Consider the following 20,890-nt stretch of genomic DNA (forward strand, 5'->3'; position numbering starts at 1 on the left):
CATCAGCTCAAGCTTTCCCTCTGCGCTCGGTGTGTGTGTGTTCCGGCGCAGCATTAGTTTGTTCCGTCACAGTTCTGTTCTGTGCGCACGGTGTGTGTGTGTATTCTGTTTCAGTGTAAATGGTTAGGTGGGGTGCAGGGATTACGATACCGCAGGCAGAGACCGCACTTCGGGATGTGCGAATGTCTGGCAGGGCAAAGCCCTCCCGAAACGTCCCCAGCTCTCGGGAAGCTCCAGGCAGTCACGTAGGACAGCGTCCTTCCTCACAATAATCACACAGAGGGCCTCTGTTCACCGACGCTCAGACTCCCAGGCAACCACGCAGGACAGCGTCCTCCCTCGTAAACAATCACACGGAGGGCCTCTTTTCCCCGTCGCCTCCACTGACGTCCAGACTCACTCCACTACGAAACGCTCAAAACCGCCGCACCACTCTCAGCGACCGAATTGACGCAAAACTGTACCAGATTGACTAGTACGCCTACAACTTGGTACTAAACTTAACTTGGTACTAAATGTATCGAACAAAACAAAACGGAAAAAACTAGCATGCGACCGCATTACTTCGCCTTGCACACCGCCGGGCTCCTTCACTGTCTTCCCGCTCGTTCACTGTCTTCCCGCTCCCCTTTCCCGCCCGTTTTCTCTTAAAGGCGCAGTCTATATTTGTACCCGTTACATCTAGACGGGACACACTGCCACCAGTGTGTTCTACCTTTATTACACTTCTGTCAAAAGACACTTTCTTTATGCACTTTCTTTATGTTTTTCTTACATTTTCCGATTCCTTTTTCGAATATGTCGTGTTCATTCATCCACGTCCGTCTGCGTTAAACGATAGACGGTTGTTTATGGGTGAATGAATGAATGATAATGAGTGAATCTGAGCACCTGCATGCTGAAAATAAAAAGGCCTGAATAAATCGTTTTATTGGGTACAAACTTCTCAGTTCCATGCTGGGATTGGGTTTACAACTCTTCTAATAATCCCTGATTAATGAAGGCCTGGGTCACATGACGTGGCTCCCACTTTGAAACTGGCCCTGAGACGAATGAGCGACATCTCTCTCTCTCTCTCTCTCTCTCTCTCTCTCCCTCCGTCTCCGTGTCTGCCCGGCTCTCTCGACCAGGCGCTGTGTAAGAACGTTCCGTGTACGATAAACGGTCTCCATGCCCACCACCCCCGGGACTGCCTCTTCTATATGCGGGACTGGAAACCCGACCGCCTGAAGGAACTCCTCCAGGTGAGACCTCCACCTCCTCCACCTTCAACCACCTCACATCCACCACCTACACCTTCAACCACCTCCACCTTCAACCACCTCCGTCTCCACCTCCGTCTTCACTACTGAGGACCAACAACACCGTCCCCTGTGACCTCTGTGATTGTGGTTTTTCTAACTTTCTTCTCAGTTTTTTTGGTAAACGGCGTTTAGTTCTATATAGTTTATTGGTAATAGGTCACTGTGAATTCTTTTTTTATTCAATTTGGTGGTTAGTTGGGGTGGTGTTTGGGTGTTTGTTGTCTCCTACCGGCGTCTCGCCGGTCGGTGTGTGCACAGCCACCGGAGCCAATGGAGACGACCTCTCCACTTTAACCAGGAGGCACGGCATCAAAATCGGTCTGGGCTTTCACTGTAGCGTGGAGGACCTTTGTTTGGCTGTGGGAGGGGGGTTCGGATATGACCGAATTAAGTCGGCCGCTCGTATGAACGGCGCCGTAGTAATCTTCCTGTACCAGCTGGAGAAAGTGAACCGAGTCGTCGAGACAGCAATCACCGTCAACTAAATGTTTGTTCAGGTGCTGCCGCTGGCACAACCTGCTACTAAGGTAGTCCTTTCAAACGTCCCCCCTTTCATTAGGCAAGGCATGGCAAGGCAACTTTATTTATATAGCACTTTTCATACAGAAGGCAGACTCCGATGAGTTTCTCAGCAGAGAATTGAAGAATCATGTCTTGTAAATCGAATTTGCTGAAACTAGTCTCTGTCTCACCGTAGACAGCTGTATTCGTTAGCCTCATAGCATAATTGCCTAGGTCATATTTATAGGTTAATCTTGTATTTAGCGTCGAAAATGCCTTAGTCAAATATATGACTTAGGCAGATGGTGAATATGGAATGTAGAAAGCACTCTGATTGGCCTAGGATATAGCCAATGAGACAAAGTGAATCAGCAGTATTAGGAGAGTAGAGTAAGGTTAGATATCAAACTTTGGCCAAAATATGACCTAGGCAATTATGCTATGAGTCTAAAGATATGATACTGAACAATCGGAACGAGGAACTGAACCTTCGTTTCATTGTAAAGTTCGATGATTATGATTACGTGATTTTTGAAACCTCAGCGGGAATGAAAAGCTTCGGTTGTGGAGAGGAGGGGCACATGGTAAAAGCCTGCCCGAGTGAAGTTCTTGGCCTCACCAACAGTAAAAAATAAAAAAGATAAAATACACTGCTGATAAGATCAGCTGTTTCTTAAAGTGGACAAAAAAAACGCATGGGGTAAAAATGTAGGATTTTTTCCCTGATTACTTTTGTTTTGCTCCTCGGCCCGGCTCCACATTAGCCAGAAAGAGGCGTCTGTCCTCACCGACCAAGAAGTTTTTAGACTAAAGAAACTTGTGCTCAAGGCAAAAAGACAAATTAACAGTGATGGTGGGAAATGCTCAAATTCAACATGGATTGTTTTAAAGTTGGGAGTGTCAATGCAAATGGAGCCAGAGAAGGGAAAAAAAGCGAGTATTTATCAAACAGCAAAAGTTTTAGTGATGGGGGCAATGATACATACTAGGGGTGGGATCTCTTGGCACCCCTCGATTCGATTCCGATTATGAGGTCAACGATTCGATTCTGAAGCGATTATCGATGCAACAAATTTTTTTATGTACATTTCCATGCGTGATTTTCAAAAATATATCTATACATCTGGGTTTGCTACTCAGAATTTGCTAATCACTTCCTACTTTTGTGATGATCATTAAAAACATCAACAGATTAATTAACTTATCTAATATTTCATAAGAGAGAAAGCTTTTGAAACAAATATGACTTTCTATGAACAATGCAATAATCAATGCAGATTGCATTATAATAACACAACATGGAAGCTTGCAAAAAATAGGTTTTATTTTTATTTTATTTCTAATATTTTTATTTTCTATGTCATTAAAGGAAAAGCTGCTCTTGAATTAGAAGGAGTTCTTGTGTCTGGCTGTGAGTTTGCGCGCATGCTATGCGTAGGCTGAATCGCAATCGTGTCAAAACAAATCAGATTGGCCAATACACACTGAAGATAATTCAATAATTTTAAAATTACAAAAATGATCCCTCTCTGGCGAACAGAATGTTGCAGCAGGCAAAAAAATAATAATATTTTTTTTAATTCAGATTATTAATTTATCTGCATCGAGACAGAATTGTTCTAGCGAGAATCGCGATGCATCGAAGAATCGATTATTATTCCCACACCTAATACATACTGGAGGAGAGAGTGGGAAGGGGGAACCATTTTGAGTCACAGTACTTCGAGTGGAGGAGTAGACTTCCTCTTCTCCAAGGCTTTCACTCCGGTCTCACTGGAGGTCGAGCATTTTATCGAGGGGAGGCTACTTTTATTAGTCAAAGCTCGGTTTGATGTTTTTAGGGCTGTTTTTATTAATGTGTATGCTCCAACAATTGGTGCAGAGAGGAAGGTTTTTTTAGAAAAAGTAAATGATGTTTAAATGGCTGTGCAAAAGAGGATTTTTTTTTTTTGGGTGGGGATTTTAATTGTACTGAAAATGAGGTTTTAGACCGAAACCATGCAGAGCCACTTCCAGCATCCCAGCATGCTCTGAGGCAGCTGGTCTCTGCTTATGGCCTGGTGGACGTGTGGAGAAGGATGCACGCAGACTGCCGACAGTACACATGGTCCCACCTTAGAGAGAGTAGGATCTCCTCAGCCAGACTAGACCGAATTTATTGTTTTAAGCATCACTTTAATGTTTATAAATCATGCACCTTTGTCCCAGCTGTTTTTACCAATCACTCTTTGATTTAATGTCATGTATTTATTAGAAATTTAAAGCCTAAAAGTGCTTACTGGCATTTTAACTCAGTTTTAACTTTTGATAGAAAGTTTAGGGAGGTGTTAATGTATTTTCGGGATGTTTTTAGACAGATGAAGAATGATTTTAGCAGTCTTAGGCAGTGGTCTTGTGTCTTTAGGGCCATGCCATTAGACGTGGGGCCGCTCATATATCCCCCTACATTTCCGAAAATGGACTAGACCTGCAAGCTGTTTATTGGATAAACGCAATTCCCAATCCCAGGAGTCTCTGCGTAAATTCAAGAACAAAGAAATTAAAGTAAACTGTAGTACGTATTTTTTATTTATTGCCATGAAAGTTCTGTAACGCCTGAATAATGAAGTTTTGAAGTTAAATGAAGTTAAAAAAAATAATATAAAAAAAAACCATGAATGAGACATAGAGAATAAGCAAGTGGTATAAATATTGGTTGGTTGTTCCTTAGATATTGTATTTATCTGGGATTTTCACGGCGTCTTGAAGGGGAATAAATTATGCTCAGGGCCAGCTTGCAGACGCCTCGCGGCCGCTCACATTAGCAGTCGGCCGGTCCAACTGACTTCGCAGGCCGCTCACAACAATTGTGGGCCGGTCCACCTGACCTCGCTGGCCGGCCGGCCGACCTGGAAATCTCCCGATCATCCCGACGGCCACTCCGCCCCCCAGACCCCTCTGTTGAATGTAAATAAAGTATTTTGAAAAATCAAATCTCTCTCTCTCTCTCTCTCTCTCTTCCAGCTCAGCGGCGTGGCGTTCAACACTGACCCCCCTGCAGACACTGAGAACTTGGGTACGGCCTGACCTCCTCTGCTGAACGCCCCCTGTCCTGCCTCCGTTTGAGGGATCTCACACACTGTGTGTGTGTGTGTGTGTGTCCAATTGTGCGTGTGTGTAGATGCCTGCAGCGTCATGCAGCAGAAGGAGGAAGGAGTTCAGCTGTTGGACCAGACGTGCGGGAATAAGACGGAACCGGGGCAGGCCGGACTCTGCGAGTCAGTAAACACACAACTCATTCAATTAAATCCAACCTTTATTCGTCTGACTGATATTAGCCAATCAAAACTATCAATTGCGAAACTGAGGTCATGTTTCCGGAGTTTGAAATTAAGCGCTGTGGATTCCTCTCTCCTCCTCCTCCTCCCCCCCCTCCTGCTGCTCCTCCTTCCCCTCCTGTTCCTGCTCCTCCTCCTCCCCCACCTCCTCCTCCTCCTCCTCCTCCTCCTCTTCCTCCTCCTCATCCCCCTCCTGCCCCTCCGCCTCCTCCACCTCCCCCTCCTCATCCTCCTCTTCTCCTCCTCCTCATCCCCCTCCTCCTCCTGTAGGAAGCACTACAGGGAGTACCTGGTGAGCCTGATCAACGACAACTCCCTGGACCCGGCAACGCTGTACGACGGCGGGGAGCTGGCTGCGGCGTGCGCCCGGTACAGCGTGGTCGTCCAGAGGGGGGAGGGCGAGGAGGACTACCCCTACAAAGCCCGCCTGCTTGAGGTGAGCCACCTCTCTCTCTCTCTCTCTCTCTCTCTCTCTCTCTCTCTCTCTCTCTCTCTCTCTCTCTCTCTCTCTCTCTCTCTCTCGCAAATATGTTGATAATGCGAAAAAAGGTTCACCGTGTTTATAAATTATGTGTGTGTTTGAAGAAACTGGATTTGGGGTTTTAAAGTCAACATTTAAAGTTATGTTCTGTTGGGATTTAAGTGTCCGGTTTAAAATATCAAATGAAGCTTCCAACATTGTGAAAGAAATTTGAGATTAGGGCAAGGAAGAAAGCATGACATTGTGTCTTTCTTTCTGTTTAAGCATTACTTTGATCCCATGAACGTATTATATACAACAATAAAAAGTGAATTATATATCTTCACAGAAACTCAAGGAGGTTCCCCTTGGAGAGAACGTCGCTCGACGGAAATGAAGATCGCTTTTCCTAAATAAAGACCCCAATTTAAATTGTGCTATATTTTTCTTGGTAGATCTGCCTGATAACACACTGATGATTATATATATAAAAAATATATATAGTTATATTCCTTTTTAAGAGATGGCCAGTATTTTTTTATATCCGGTCAGTATTTTTGGGGGTAATCTGAAGTTATTTTTATAATTGTCTTTGACGGGAGTAGAAAATCCCTCCTGGAATCAGTGTCTTGTAACAGGGATTTTGTTTGAGCATTGAGCAATGATGGAGTCAGGAAGGAGAAAAGGTGTGTCTGACATTGTTGTGTTAAGAGACTGCAATCGTGGAGTTATAGAGACCCTTTTATGGGGACTTTATGGGGCTAATTTGGTGAAACATGTTTAAATACGGACAGGATTTGCACATCGACTACTTTGTGAATCTGGTACTGTGTAACTGTCATGAATAAAACCATTAATAAAAAAAACGAGTTGTGATTATTTAACCGGACTGGGCGTAAAATCTTTTAAATTAGACTATGAAGCTGCAAGCATAATCCCTGTGAAGCATGTTTAATTTCACCTAATATAGAAGGCCTGATTGGGCAAAGGCATATATTGTGAAACAAAGCTCCTCCATTTGAAGAGCATGTATTTCGTTTATTTAGAAGCAGGGAGATTTAACACGCTACCTTGTTGTTTGGAATCAACAGCATGTTATTCGCTGAAAAAACGGATTCTGGCCCCGTATATCTTGCAAGATTTAATGTAGCTATTTTCATTGATTTAAATGTGTTATAGAATCTTTCTTATATTTTTTTAATTAATAGTTACATGTTTTCCTACTTTTTAAATCAATCGTAATTTACTCGGTTAAAAGTTAATAGAAAAAAAATGGATGAAAATAATTAGTAGGTACTGCGCATGTGCAGACTGCGCTGAAGCAGAATAGAATTCCGCCATCTTTTTCGCTCTCGCTTCACCTCTCCTTCAAAGCTCATAAAAGAAGCAAGCTCAGCAATTTTGGTAATTAAGCTAAATATAACGCTTTTTATAAACGTTTGTTCTGGTAACACTCTCACAAACATTTTATCAGTAAGATAACAACATTGTCGTGTTTTTGTTAGATTCAATTTAGGAATTTTAAACCTTTAAACCTAAAGTGGCGCTAATTTGAAATGTCAAATTTAAAGTAAACTAGTTTAGCTTCTGCTGTGTTCGTTTGGAAAAAGTCTGCCGAGTCAGGATCGCTTTAACTCACTTTATTTAGCAAAGGTTTGGACTAGCATACTATGAAGCAAAAGGAGAAGAATTGTATAGGCACGCGTGGAGATACACTATCAGAAGGATGCGTTACCTGGAGCGTTCTAGCCTATGGTTCTAGCCCCCTGGGCTATGGGTTGTAACTTTAATACTGGGCAGGCGTGGACTTAGTTATGTGCTCTGATTGGCTAAGCATTCTGCTGAACTCCTGCCTCTCTGGATGTTGTATGTGTCTCTATGCTGCTCCCTTGTGGCTATGTGTTGGCATTGCAACTTGCTTTGTGGCCCTGAACTTCTGAGTTCGTCGAACACCTGGGCCGCTCGTATCTCTAGAATTGGTACGTGAATGAATGGCTTCTTGTACGGGCCGGACGCCTCCCTAGGAGCCGGATCCCTCCCTAGGTTGGGAACGAGACCTCTCTAGTCGCCAAGGACGTATGTGGCCTGTTGTATGAATGTGTGAATTATGTTACAAAATATATATATATATATATATATATATATATATATATATATATATATATATATATATATATATATATATATATATATATATATATATATATATTTGGGTTGTTTGTGTGATTATTTATATTTTGTCCTGTGGGTGGCAGCAATGTGCCGCAAAGGCATACAGGCTGCCGGAAATTAAAAGAAGAAGAAGAAGAAGAAGACATCCTGATCATCGCCTTTTGAAGAGAGACGTCAGGAGTCGTGGTTCCCAGCCAAACAAAGCAACGATATTAGACAAGTAAGATATGCCCGGTGTCTGATAGTACATTTATCCTGTGAGGTATATGTTGTTTAATAGTGCAGCCCGGATTGGTGTACTCAGGGGCAGCGACGATATGCAACGGGCTGCCGTGCTGCTTTCTCTCACTTCGCAGTCAACGTTGAACTTTCATGAGCTTATCGCCATCCTAGTATATCAAATAATCCTCTGAATCAGGGTTTGTGTTGCTAACCGATGGGTACCGCACCACAAACAACGTGCACACGCCGTTTTGTGCCTCTGGGGCGAGCAGCTAGCTAGTCTAGCTCACGCTTGTTAAGAGTGGTAAAGTCGGTTTTATATTGGACGTTTGATATGCGACACATTCGAAAAATCTATTTAGCACTGGCTACGAGGAACGAATTTGTAGCCTTCCTATATAACACAAAGCTTCTTTTGTAAAACAATGTTTAACGTTGATAAATGCTTTAAATCTATTGTGCGGCTTCACGTTTTGATTTACCCATGTCAAAACACATCGGGGGAACTCGGCTAACTGCCCTACATATAACACCAAGCTTATTTTCTCCAAAAAACACCCTTTGATTTTTTTAAAGTTAAATGCTATGAATCTATTATGCGGCATGACCGTTTGACCTACCCATGTCAAAACACATCTGGTGAACTCAACTAACTGTCCTACACATAACACAAAGCTTATTTTCTTAAAAAAACAACCATTTGATTTTATATATATTATATTTAATGTAAAAAAAATGCATGCTTTAAATCTATTATGCGGCTTGACCTTAACCCAGCTAACTGCCCCACACATAACGCAAAGCTTATTTTTTTCCAAAAACCCACCTTTTGATTCTATACAATTGTTTTAATGTTAGAAAATGCCACCGCCTCAAGACCACCGCCTCTGCGCTGCCCGCTGCAGGAGGCGGTGGTCCCTCGGCGGCGAAGCTCCGGCAGGAGACAACCGCGGTCAACAATCCCTTTCTCCTCCATGTCATGGTTCAGTCTACTTCAGAATTAAGTGGAAGAACCAGAGATGTCGGAGAACCCAACGCAGTCGTTTGTGATTCATTATATCTTCTGGAGATGCACACAGCTTTTGGCCGTGATAATATGTATTGTATGATATTATTGAGATATAGAGCTCCTGGACTGTAACACAAGTGTTGTAAACTTCCTTGTTATTTGGATAACCGTTCTTCTGTTGGTGTTATGGCGCATAACACGTCGGACTCTCATCTCTGGTATTTCCACAACGAGACTCGTAGTGGGGGTTATCTCAGCCATGGTTGAGAAGAATTGGGGGGAAAGGAACTTTGGCTTTGACTCTCTGAAGTCCAGATTGAACCGCGACGTGGAGGAGAAAGGGATTGTTGCCCGCGAATGTCTCTCGCTTCCCGCTGCCGAGGAATCGACACCTCGGACCACCATGCGGCTTGACCTTTTGACCTACCCATATCAAAAGACATCTGGAGAACTCCGCTAACTGCCCCATACATAACACAAAGCTTATTTTTTTCCAAAATCCCACCTTTTGATTTGATAAAAAAAAATGACCCTCAAAATATGCTTTAGAACTATTATGCGGCTTGACCTTTTCACCTACTGATAGGTATGCTGATGATCATCAGCATACCTGTGAACTATATAAGTTTGCATACAAAAAATGTAGGCAGGCTATACTTGATTTATGTGTACTTTTTACACACACTAAGTAATTAAATGAATACAACTTACAACAATGTCAAATATTTACATATGAACAGGAAATCTGTGTATTAATTACTTACTTACTTACTTATTGTTTGTAAAAAGTACACATAATTTAAGTATATAGCCTGCCTACATTTTTTGTCTGCAAACTTCTATAGTATATAGTTCACACAGGTATGTTTTGATATCGGTAGGTGAAAAGGTCAATCCGCATAATAGATTTATAGCCTTTTTTAACATTAAAAAAATAGCTTTGTTATGTGTAGGACGGATAGCGGAGTTCACCACATGTGTTTTGCCACATGTGGTGTCGTTCCCTAGGATGGGATGTCGTTCCCTAGGATGGGAACGAGACCTCTCTAGTCGCCAAGGACATATGTGGCCTGTTGGTATGAATGTGTGAATTATGTTACACTTGTTAGTGTGATAAAGTATTTCTTAAAAATGAATCTTCTCTCACGACAACACATCATGTTGAGAGTGACGTAAAATCCCAAATGAAAGTACATTCGTATTTCCTTGCTGTTTGTATTGTCTCTCTGTGTATTTTCGTCGTATTAATAATTATTGTGGAAATCAAGGCAGCTGGACTGGTTGTATCAGAGGATTGAATAGATGTTTTGTTTTTTTGTATGATATAATACAGCAAGGTACAGACAGGTTGAATAGTGCAGGTGGGTGAGGAGCATTCTCCATACGTGCTCTTTGGCTTTCGATCCCTCTTCTCGACCGAACCAAAGGTTCAGGTTCAAGTGTTATACTAAAGAAAGCGTAAATCACAAAAGGGAAAAGATGCAGTGTCTCCCTTGATAAGGTATATGACCCTGGCTTTGTCTAACCCAGACGAACAGGCACCAGACATTTGGTTTGTCCTTGTAGGGACAGAAACAAATGGAGGTTTGTTGTAAATAACACATTGTATCAGTTGGAGAGGCACTGGCCTGTCCTTACACTAATTCAAGCTCAAGAGTGTGCAACTGGCCAGGGTTCTCATTTATAAAACTGTGCGTGGGATCGTTACTAAAAGTGTACATACGCCCAAAAGCCAAGTTTTGCGTGCGCCAAAAAATATTCAGATTTATAAAACCCTGCGTACTCACTCACTCAATCACACTTTCCCACTCTTTCACTGTTTTCCTAACTCCTTTGTAACAGTCATGTGTATGGGTGGGCCTTTCCCTCCTTGGTCAGCAGGGGGGTTGTTTAGGTGGAACCAGTGGTATTTCCTGGCCAGCAGAGGGGTTGTTTAGGTGAAACCTAACTACAAAGAATTCCAAACATGGCGGACGGGGAACTACACATTTGTCAGGGCCTGACGGCTCTACAGAGGCCCTGGTCTGTGGTCCTGGGATCTGGTATTTTATGGCGTAGGGCCACCATCCGCACCCAGGACAACACGCTCTCTATCTCTCTCCTCAGTATTGGGTGCTGTTTGCTGTACAATAACAGATAAGGGGGGAATGTTGCCTCTCTCTCTCCCCTTCCCCCTTTCTCTCTCTCCTCAGTACCAGGTACCTACCGATGCCAATAAAAGATGAGTGTGGAATGTGGCCTCCCCTCTCTCCTCCTTTTGGAACAAAGATATTACAAACTTCCCTCTCTCACACACTAAGGGATCCATCTGCAACCCCATACACAATTATCGGCCACAACAAAAATAGCGTTTGAGCTTAACAAAGCAAGCAAGCGTTACATAAATAGCGGGGTTAGTCGAATATTCGTTGACAGCCCTACGGGAGTCCTTAATGTGCAGTCCCAGACTACGTTTTAGAGTGAACTATAACGACCCCTCGGTCCCAAACCGTTTGACGGATGCCAACCCGTCTTGATATGCGCAGTCCGAGACTACGTTTTGGAGGAACTTATAACCCCTACGGTCCCAGACCGTATTATACAATTCTGGCACTTTGCTTCCTCTATATATTCTTATAATGGCGACAAATGTTTTTTTTTACTTCAATCTCTTTCAGAGTTCTCTGTGATTGTTCAACTTCACGTCGGTTATGCTTTTCTTACCCAAGGCCGGGATCACAGAGCGTACACAACGGGCCGCTGGTGGTCCACCACTTCTTCCTAAGTTAATAGGTTCTGCTCACGTGTTTTATTGGCCCGTGCAAGGGGTGATGACTAATTCCTTATATTGGTGCTGGCCCTGACATCTTTAGGCTATGTGTGGTTATTACAACTTAGTTGTTGTATACGTCACAATAGGGCTGGGCGATATATCGAATATATGCGATGTATCGCGAGATGTTCTCCAGGGGATGTATAAAATGCCCCTGTCACGAACATCGAATATAAATTGGAACGTAATGTTTATTTTTGCCACCGCCGGCATACTTGTTGTGCTTTCACGCGACGGGGCGACAAGATCTCATACAAAGTGAACGTAGAGACGCGTATCGGGCGAAATTTTTATTCGCGCCACACTTTCGCCGTCCAAAGGCGAGCGCGTTCACGAGGATTTGTGGCGCGACAAATTTGCTCGAGTTGAAATATTTCAACTTTGATGCGAATTTCGTGTGATGACAGCCAATCAGCGTTCAACAGCGTGGCCACTGAGTGACATGTGTAACGTAACAGTCAACCAGCGTTCAACCGTCAAACTCGGTGCAGTGCAGTCCGGGGTGAACTGCAGCATAGAGGAGAAAGTGATTGTTGCCGTTTGCGACTCCCGGAGCTCTATATATAATAATATAAAAAGCTCTTTGCACCTCCGGATGGCCGTAGCGTGGGGAGCTCATAGGGATTGGGCTTCTCGGGGTTTGTTTAACGCACAGCGTTCCCTTCTCTCGCTCTTTCCTGTGGCTCTCTAAACACACTCACTCCCCCCGCCCATTGCGAGTCCACGAGATTCTCATGGACGCACGTGTGTGACGTAGTCTGGAAGGCGCGCTGCTGTAGGTGTGTGTACCTTCGACCGGTGAGTGAGAACAGCCAGAGAGAAAAAAGGATGGAAACTGAGGATTTGGTTTCGAAAAAGAATAGCGCTGGATCCTTCGTCTGGCAGTGTATATATAATAATTAGTATTCAAACTGTTAATGAATAATTAACGGTTTGAATAAATGCTGTGTTGGTAAATCTAACTTGCTGTGATTTTCCTTTTCTTATGTGCAAGTTCTAAATTGTTCCAATAGAAAGCACTGGAGGTTTGTTGAAATCTACATGCAGACTTATGTTTCAGTAATACTAGAATTATTACTGACGTAACATTATGCCAGACATGGTTGAATCGAGCATTTATGATGTGCTCTAGAGGAGATTCAAAATATATCGAGATATATATCGTGTATCGAGATATTCATTTTGGCCCATATCGCCCAGCCCTATGTCACAAGATCATTGAAGCCGATCACATGACGTGAAGTACTTGCGCAACAAAAAAAACAAAAACTGAATTTGCCAGTGGCAGCATGAGTTCTCTTGTATACAACATTGTGCTACACTGCCAGGAATACATTCAGTACCGTACATGATGGATGATGTCCCATTCTGCGGTGCCTTTGATGTTTCAGCCATGGGGGATCCAAAGAGAAATGGGCACAGAAACTGGTGCTTGCCACCTTTCCAGATTATAGATAAAAGATATGGAATATTCCCATTCCCCTGCCATTCTATGATCGGCAATGAACGGCAATCGGCAACGGGGCGATGATTGCTCAGGAAGTAGTGCGTAGGGCTGCTCGATTATGGGAAAAATCATAATGACGATTATTTTGGTCAATATTGAAATCACGATTATTCAAACGATTTTTTTTGAGTTTGAAACTTTACCAATTACACAAAATGGTCAAAAAGAAAATGTTCCAATCTAAAATAATATACAGATATGTATCCAGCTGTTCCGCCCTTTCTATAAAACATAAAAAAAAAAAACCTGCTTATGTTAGTTTTGTGATCATTTGACGCTAAATCGAATTTGCGATCATAATTAGATTAATCGCCCAGCCCTAGTGGAGTGGGTTGACTGGTAACCAGAAAGGTCGCTGGTTCGATCCCTGGGTTCTCCAAGCTGAGTGTCTACGTGTCCGTTTAGCAAGACACCTCACCCTGACTGCTCCTGAAGCGCTGGCTGTCCCCCTGCATGGTTGACTCGCTTTCCACTTTTTTTGAAAGACGTATTCCTGGTAAATCTGCTGATTTTGTTTTTGTTTAAGTTAAAAAGCAATTGGACTTTCAAAAGATATTCACACGCTGAATTAGCTGTGTCGCAGTCAGCACAAAACGCGATCACCAGTAAGATTCCAGTGTCTAGCGGTTTATGAGAGTTACTGCGCCCTGGCATGATCGGATTATTACAATCACATTTAAAAAAACATGCTAAAGGGAAGATGTCACCAATGGCTATTTTCTTATTTAAGAGATTCTGCTTCGAAGACGTGGTCTGCAACACCTACCTTACTGTGGATGTTTTTTTTAATTATTATTCATAGCACCCGTAAGAAGCTATTTTGAAAATAGCATAACTTGACGGTTCCCCATCAACTTGTTCATTGTTCCATCTGCTTCCCCACTTTCATTTGAACAATTTCCTATGCATGCAATGTCAATGGTCGTATGAAATTTTTTGCTTTTGGGTACAAATCATTCCGTATTTACCAAATAAAGAAGCAGGAGCTCACATCCCTCCTGCTAGCTCAATGCTTTTTTCAACCACCAGAATGTATGTTGCTCGTGCCATGTATGTCTTAAATTCCTACCTGCAACAGGGAGCTGTGACTGCGCTAACTCGGAGGTGGCTAATTGGACTGTTCCTGATCGGTCCGGGGAAACCAGTTTGGATCCATTCACCAGAGGCCCCTGATGACGACGATAACTTGATCCTAAAATGTCAACATGTTATCCATCTGTATAACCTTATTTTTTTTGTTTCTAACCATTTTCAGCTTTGGTTTGTTGGACCCTAGTCTGCCGCCGGGCCGCTCTAAGCCCCCTGATTGGAGGGGCTCCACGGGAGCTCTCTCCCGATTGGCCAGCAGACAGCTCGTTTTCATTTGGCGCAGATGAAGACCAAGCTAGCTCTGACTGAAATTAGCAGCTCTCTTGCTGCTGGCAGCAGAAGGGTTTCCTCAACGTCTGTCTCCAACAACCCTGCTTTGTATCAGCACAGGCCCCTTCACCCCATCAACCAGCCTTCTGAAGGTCGCCAACATGTCCCACGATCTGTATAACCCCTATTCCCCTGAGAGCCAGGATTCCCCACATCAGCCCTACCAACCTCCAAGTGCCCACGTAGGCCCTGGAAATGTTGGAGCGCCTTATCACATGGTCCCTGATTCTACCCATGCATCTTATGGTGTCTACGCCGGGACCTCTATGAATCCCAGCCACATGTACCCATCGATGCACCCTGGGTCTATGGGCTATATCCCTGTTCAGAGTAAGCCAACCACTGAATTGGAGAGTTCCATTGATGTCCACATCAAAAGAGCCCGACAGGAAGCGGGCCTCCAATCGATATTAAAGAAGCCGGTGCCAGACCAGAATACTCATACACCTGCTTGGCCTCAGGGATCTCTGGATTTGGCGCCCACTGGCTATAGATCATCACCGCCCATCTCCGATGGACAGTTTTCTAGATATTCAGAAACGATGCCAAGTGGTGCCCCAAATTGGCATTGGCCTTTGGGCCAACAAACAAGCAATTATCACTCCACTTCATTCTCTCCCACTGCAACAAACGTTCCCCCATCACATTACTCCCAATCTTCTGAGCGATATCAAGTTTCCCGTTATTCAAGTGGTGATGAACATGTTAGCAGCAACAGGCCTTCTACGGCATCAGCAGATTCTGCACCGTCTCCTCGATCGTCACTGGCCTATGAGCATCCTTCCACCTCAAGAGAGGCTGATGACAACCAGACCAGATTCACCTGTAATTCAGCCATGGACATCCTCCAACGCTTCGACCTTCAGGAAGAAGACTTGGAGGAACTCTGTGCCTACCCAGAAGACCAGCTCTCTCCCGCCAACCTACCCTACCTGCTGCGAGACATCCGCCAAAAGAAGGCAAAAAACTCATCGGCTGCCTCTCAGTCAAGCAGGGGCCACCAGGCTCATGGCAGCCAGTGTGCCCAAGAAACCAGGGTGGCGTCCGGGGGCGAAGTAAAGCGTGAGGCGCAAGCTCCTCCTACCTTTCAGCAGCCGAGTAAAGTGATTGAATACGGACACACTCGTACATATACCTCAGGCTTCCGTGAAGAAGAAAAGGATGGAGGACACCACAGAGGGAGTTATATGAGCCAAATGCGGGACACTCAACCAAAGGATGCAGCACCAGCCATACCCAGTGTTCCAGTGTTCTCCAATGGTTCACAGAGATCCAACATCTGTTCCCCTGTTTACAGTCCATTACCAAGTGTGAAGGCTTCCCTGAGCCAAAGGCCAGCCACCCAGTCCATCCAGACTGCCGTCGCTTCCCCACAGAAGGAACCTATTGCGTTGCAGCCAGTAGCACCTGTTGCTAAACCTACTGCCACCAATATCATACCCAAGAGGAATTCCGGTGCTCATCATGTGGCGTCTTCAGGATGTCAAAAAGCAGCTCTGGGAGCCGGAATTACCAGTCACAGACCAGCTCCAGGTACTGGAACTAAGAGTGAGAGACCAGCACCAGGCCCCAGAAGTACCAGTCACAGTCCCGCTCCAGGCGTTGGAACTACCATTCAAAAACCAGCACCAGGAATAGGAACTTTCAGTCACAAACCTGCTCCAGGACCTGGGAATACAAGTCAGAGACCAGCTCCAGCCACCAATCCAGGGCCACTTCCCATCCCCAGGTCCATCCCTACGAACCAGGGCCCCCCTCCAGCATCTGATGAATCCATCCAGAGACCTCCGCCAGTCAAGCCAGCCGACAAGAGAGTGCCGACGGCGGCCATGATCCGCGACTACATGGGTGTCAAACCTGAACTTTTCCCCCACAACTGTAGTCTCTGTAACAAACCTTGTTTTGGCATGAAGGTGAGTACATCAGTGGTGGTTTTTATCGCACCTTTTGGGAGCTAGTTTCCCATACACTTTAAGTTGTTACTTAGCGAGATTACTGAAATTAAAAATGAACTTGTTTGATTACTTTGCGATACCAGAAAAATGGAAACTCCTTTGCCATTCCTTAACAACGATATTAAAGGCTAGGGTCTAGTAGCAAATATCTGTTAAAGAAACGTTCTCTACTCACCAATATGACTGAGTTTGTTGCTATGTTGAGGCAATAATCCAATTATTTGCAAAAGTCATCAAAATATCAATTTAAAATTTGACTGAAACACAAGATATTGTCAATGTCCCGCTTTGGCAAATGTGCGCATTGGGCAGGAATATTCACTCTTCCTCCTTTTCAAGCTCTTGTGACATTCCTCGAAGAATAAGGAGCTAACCGGGACATTGCCATCCAGGGTGTTTCGCTTGTCTTAAAAGTTATCGCAGATTGGTGAACGTTTTTTTAAGATATATTGTACTCGATGTTTGATGCAAAATGGTGCAGGTCTGTCTGGGACTTAAAAATTTAGAAAAGTAAACATATTTATTTAATAACATGGGGTAAAGTGTTACTTTGTAGTGCGTTACCCTGCTTGAAAAACATGTTTGTTGAAGGGTTGGTACAAAAGTTTAACTTCAGTTAACTTTGTGGAAACAAGAATTGTGATTGGGCAATCGACATTCCAGTACTGGTGAACTCGGGTTAAATTTCATTTCCTGGTTTCAAGAACTTCCTTTGACAACGTTGTGAACTCCATCAAGCAGCAACTGGAGATGCCACGCAGTGCCCATCGTGGATGGACTGGTTTGGGCCATCATGGTACTGAGAGACAGCTGCTCACCTCAATCAAGGAGAACCCTCATTGGACGGATATTTGGTTGTTATTTGTTGTGAATGTATGTGAAAGTAGAAAAACGTAGGAACCCTATTGTATTCGTTGGTAATATATATTTTTTAATATTAATATTGGTGGTGCTATAAAATGCACTGTAAGTGCCAAATTCTCAACTGGCTGCTATTACCGCTGGGTAAGTGCAATATGCATGAAACTTGTTAAACATGCACCATTAGTCATGAGCAACTTTCAAGCCACTTTGCATCCCATATGGTCAGACCATTTGGATAAAGTGCAGTGACCACAACTTGACCACAGGCCAACACTTTCCAGATTTGCTGCCGTTAATGGTAAAAGCTGTAAACTCGGCACACATGTACCAGATGACTGTGGTGGGACTACAGTATATGGTGATAAATTCATAGTGATAAATCCAAAGACGGGAGATCCACATATTTTAAAGTGAAATCTATGGATATCTCCGATGTTTAAACAGGTGCAACATTTCATAAAATGTTGGCCTCGGCTGCCAAATACGGCTACAAAGAGGAGATTCCATAGTATACCCATGCCAAATTTCAAGTCTATAACTTAAAAATATAAAATTGGATGCATTTTGCCGTCTTGAACCGCGGCCTCTCTCCATCGTAGGCAGGGCCTTAAAGTGGTTCACACGTCATTTCGCAAACGTCCCCTTTGACGATGGATTTTAACACGGTACACTTTAGAACAATGGTTGGTGATTATTTTGATAGGTTTACTTCCGGTAAACCAGTTTTTAAGGCCTACCAATGCTAATTACAGTACAATACCGATGAAGCTCACCATACCGCCACATATGGAAGACTTGTACTTCTTAAAGTATAGTCTTGTCTGCCTTACCCAGTCAATATGTCCCTGTTGTGTCGTGGTTTTGCCTCTGCCTCATGACCAGGGGTGGTTCAGGTTCAACCTCCACCAACCATTCTGTGAGGCATGTCTTCATTCTTTACATTACATCAAACAATGTATACTATCATGTATCCATTAGGCCACCATGCTTGTCATACAGTTGGACGGACCCCGTTATGGTTGTGTGTAACTATATTTAATAATTGTAATATTTCTTTTTAATGATATTTAGTTTGATTATTTAGGATGTTTGGCATGTTCCAAAATCTTGAAGACAACAATGAAAACACAAATTTAAAACCTCTTAAAGTCTTTATTTTACTTTTCTTGGGGATATAACATCTTGTATGTTGAGTCAATGTTTGACAAATATTTCTCAGTACATTAATTTCAGTACAAAAGACGCAATTCAGATTCATACATATGTATCTTTTCATTATCACCGTCTGGCTTGTTTGTGAAGAGCTGCAGTTAAGCCTTTGCGCACGCACACACACACACACACACACACACACACACACACACACACACACACACACACACACACAGTGGTTGTAGTCTTGTGTATATATTTATTTTTTTCCTAAGATTTGCCATAGTCAGTCTTTTTTTTTTTTTCTTTTTTTTTTTTACTCCTGCAGGTAAGGTGCTTTATTATAAAGAATGTGTTCCCTGCAATAAGTGTATAAAATATGTGTGCAATAAAACATCCCGGAAAAATTTGTGTTGATATAAAAGGATGGACTTTACGCAGACGCGCATACACGCCTTTAAACTTAATCACTTCCTGTGTGTGTTTCCTTCAGGACTGGCTAGAACACAGGAATCACATAGTCCACCTTGCCGGTTGCAGACTTCTACGCAGACAGTCAGTAAACCTTATACTCAAACTAGACAAAAAGCTGTTGTCCTCAATGTTGGTGGTTGGAGTCTGATGTTTGGAGGCATGATGTGCTTTTTCTTGTCCAGGTATTCTGAATGGGAGCCGGATACAGTTTCACTTGAGTAAGTTCCCCTAAAATAAGTCTCAAACACCCTTTTTTGTGTGTGTGTGTGTGTGTGTGTGTGTGTGTGTGTGTGTGTGTGTGTGTAGAACCAATCAGAGAACAGTAACTAGAGTAAGGAGATATAAGAAGTGAAATGTCTGAATTAAAGTTTTGTTGTGTTTGGAGAACAAGCAAGAATAAACGTCAATTTAAAGGCGTACAAACAAAAAATATGCCACCCCTCCCCTTACAGGCCCCCTCCCCTCCCCAAAAACCCTCGACTAGCTCATTAGCTTTAGCAACAGGTCTGCCTTGCCTTGTGCACAGGCAGAGTGCAAATCTAGGTAGGTCGACAAGACAGTTGGCGCATCCCATCATTATAATCTGGCCAAAATGAATTGATCACGCAGGCTTATTACAGAAAAGCCACAGAGTTGTTTTTTTCTGATTGCTGAGAATTTCCAGAAATATGTTAAGGGGAAGATGCTAGAATAAATTGCCTACCGCAGCTTTAATAGGTGTGACTGAATGGGAATGTTTTCTGCTTGAACAAATGTGTCAATGATGGGCAGCACATGACGACAAACATCAAACAATGAGAATAAATCACTCAAAGCTTAGCCGTATTTGACATTACTGTATGTCTGCTTGTCTTCCTCGTTTAGCTCAGCCCCTGAAGAATCCCAGCAACCCCCCACGACAACCGCAGTCCCCGCCTCCTCCCCGAGTTCCAGGCCCAGTCTACAGGCAATCAGCCATGGAGGTCCTGGCCCGTCAAACTCTGCCCCTCCCTTGCCGAGGAGCACTTTGGAAGCACTCATGTCTTGGACTCCACCGAGGAAGAGATCAAGGTCAAAGTCTTCAGGAAGGAAAGGATCCAGGTCTCCACGGACGAAGAGGTCAAGGTCTCCACGGACGAAGAGGTCAAGGTCTCCACGGACGAAGAGGTCAAGGTCTCCACGGACGAAGAGGTCCAGGTCTCCACGGAGGAAGAGGACAAGGTCCCCACAGACGAAGAGGTCAAGGTCAAAGTCTTCAGGAAGGAAGCGGTCGAGTTCAAGAAAGAGGTCAACGACGCCAGCGAGATTGCGGTCCCCAGATTGGAAGCGAACCAGCGGTAAAGCTAGCTCACCCCGTAGCTCCAGACCTATCCACAGGTAACCGTGATTCCTTCAATCTCAATGGTGTAGTTCACCAAATGCATCCGCACTATCCTTCATACTCACTGACTTTAATAATATACATGATTGAAATCAAGCTGATAATGATAATAAGACCTCCTGTCTGGCCCTTCCACCTCACCTCTTTGTGGTTGGTTCCTTCTTTCTCATTAACCAGCCGTAGAAGCCGCTCCCGTTCCTTGTCAAGCTCCTCCCCCAGCTCCGACCGTTACCGTGGCAAAAGGCCGTCCTCACCAGCCAGGAGTTCTAGGCGAAGCTCTGGGTCCCCACGAAGGGGTCGGGGGTCACGATCGCCCCGACATGCACGTGTTACCAGACCCAACCGCAGGTGTGTTGGGTTAC

General features: G+C 43.9%; 2 protein-coding genes across 6 annotated transcripts in view; both read left to right on the forward strand.

Annotated features, from left to right (window-relative positions):
- Positions 1 to 6,448, forward strand: part of LOC115529155 (E3 ubiquitin-protein ligase RNF31) — a 33,673-nt gene extending 27,225 nt beyond the window's left edge. For both annotated transcript variants that reach the window (XM_030337685.1, XM_030337695.1), the window contains 5 exons: positions 1,131 to 1,244; positions 4,809 to 4,860; positions 4,966 to 5,062; positions 5,393 to 5,558; positions 5,932 to 6,448. In XM_030337685.1, coding sequence (XP_030193545.1) covers positions 1,131 to 1,244; positions 4,809 to 4,860; positions 4,966 to 5,062; positions 5,393 to 5,558; positions 5,932 to 5,979 — 477 coding nt within the window. In that variant the 3' untranslated portion in view covers positions 5,980 to 6,448. The remainder of the gene's footprint in view (positions 1 to 1,130; positions 1,245 to 4,808; positions 4,861 to 4,965; positions 5,063 to 5,392; positions 5,559 to 5,931) is intronic.
- Positions 6,449 to 7,868: 1,420 nt separating this feature from the next.
- LOC115529132 (uncharacterized) overlaps positions 7,869 to 20,890 on the forward strand; it is a 37,537-nt gene continuing 24,515 nt past the window's right edge. For all 4 annotated transcript variants that reach the window (XM_030337622.1, XM_030337624.1, XM_030337623.1 and 1 more), the window contains exons 1-6: positions 7,869 to 7,974; positions 14,560 to 16,636; positions 19,188 to 19,249; positions 19,351 to 19,386; positions 20,033 to 20,524; positions 20,706 to 20,876. In XM_030337622.1, the coding sequence (XP_030193482.1) occupies positions 14,825 to 16,636; positions 19,188 to 19,249; positions 19,351 to 19,386; positions 20,033 to 20,524; positions 20,706 to 20,876 (2,573 nt within the window). In that variant the 5' untranslated portion in view covers positions 7,869 to 7,974; positions 14,560 to 14,824. The remainder of the gene's footprint in view (positions 7,975 to 14,559; positions 16,637 to 19,187; positions 19,250 to 19,350; positions 19,387 to 20,032; positions 20,525 to 20,705; positions 20,877 to 20,890) is intronic.

The sequence above is a fragment of the Gadus morhua genome, chromosome 17 (genome assembly GCF_902167405.1).
Source record: "Gadus morhua chromosome 17, gadMor3.0, whole genome shotgun sequence".
Lineage (NCBI taxonomy): Eukaryota > Metazoa > Chordata > Actinopteri > Gadiformes > Gadidae > Gadus > Gadus morhua.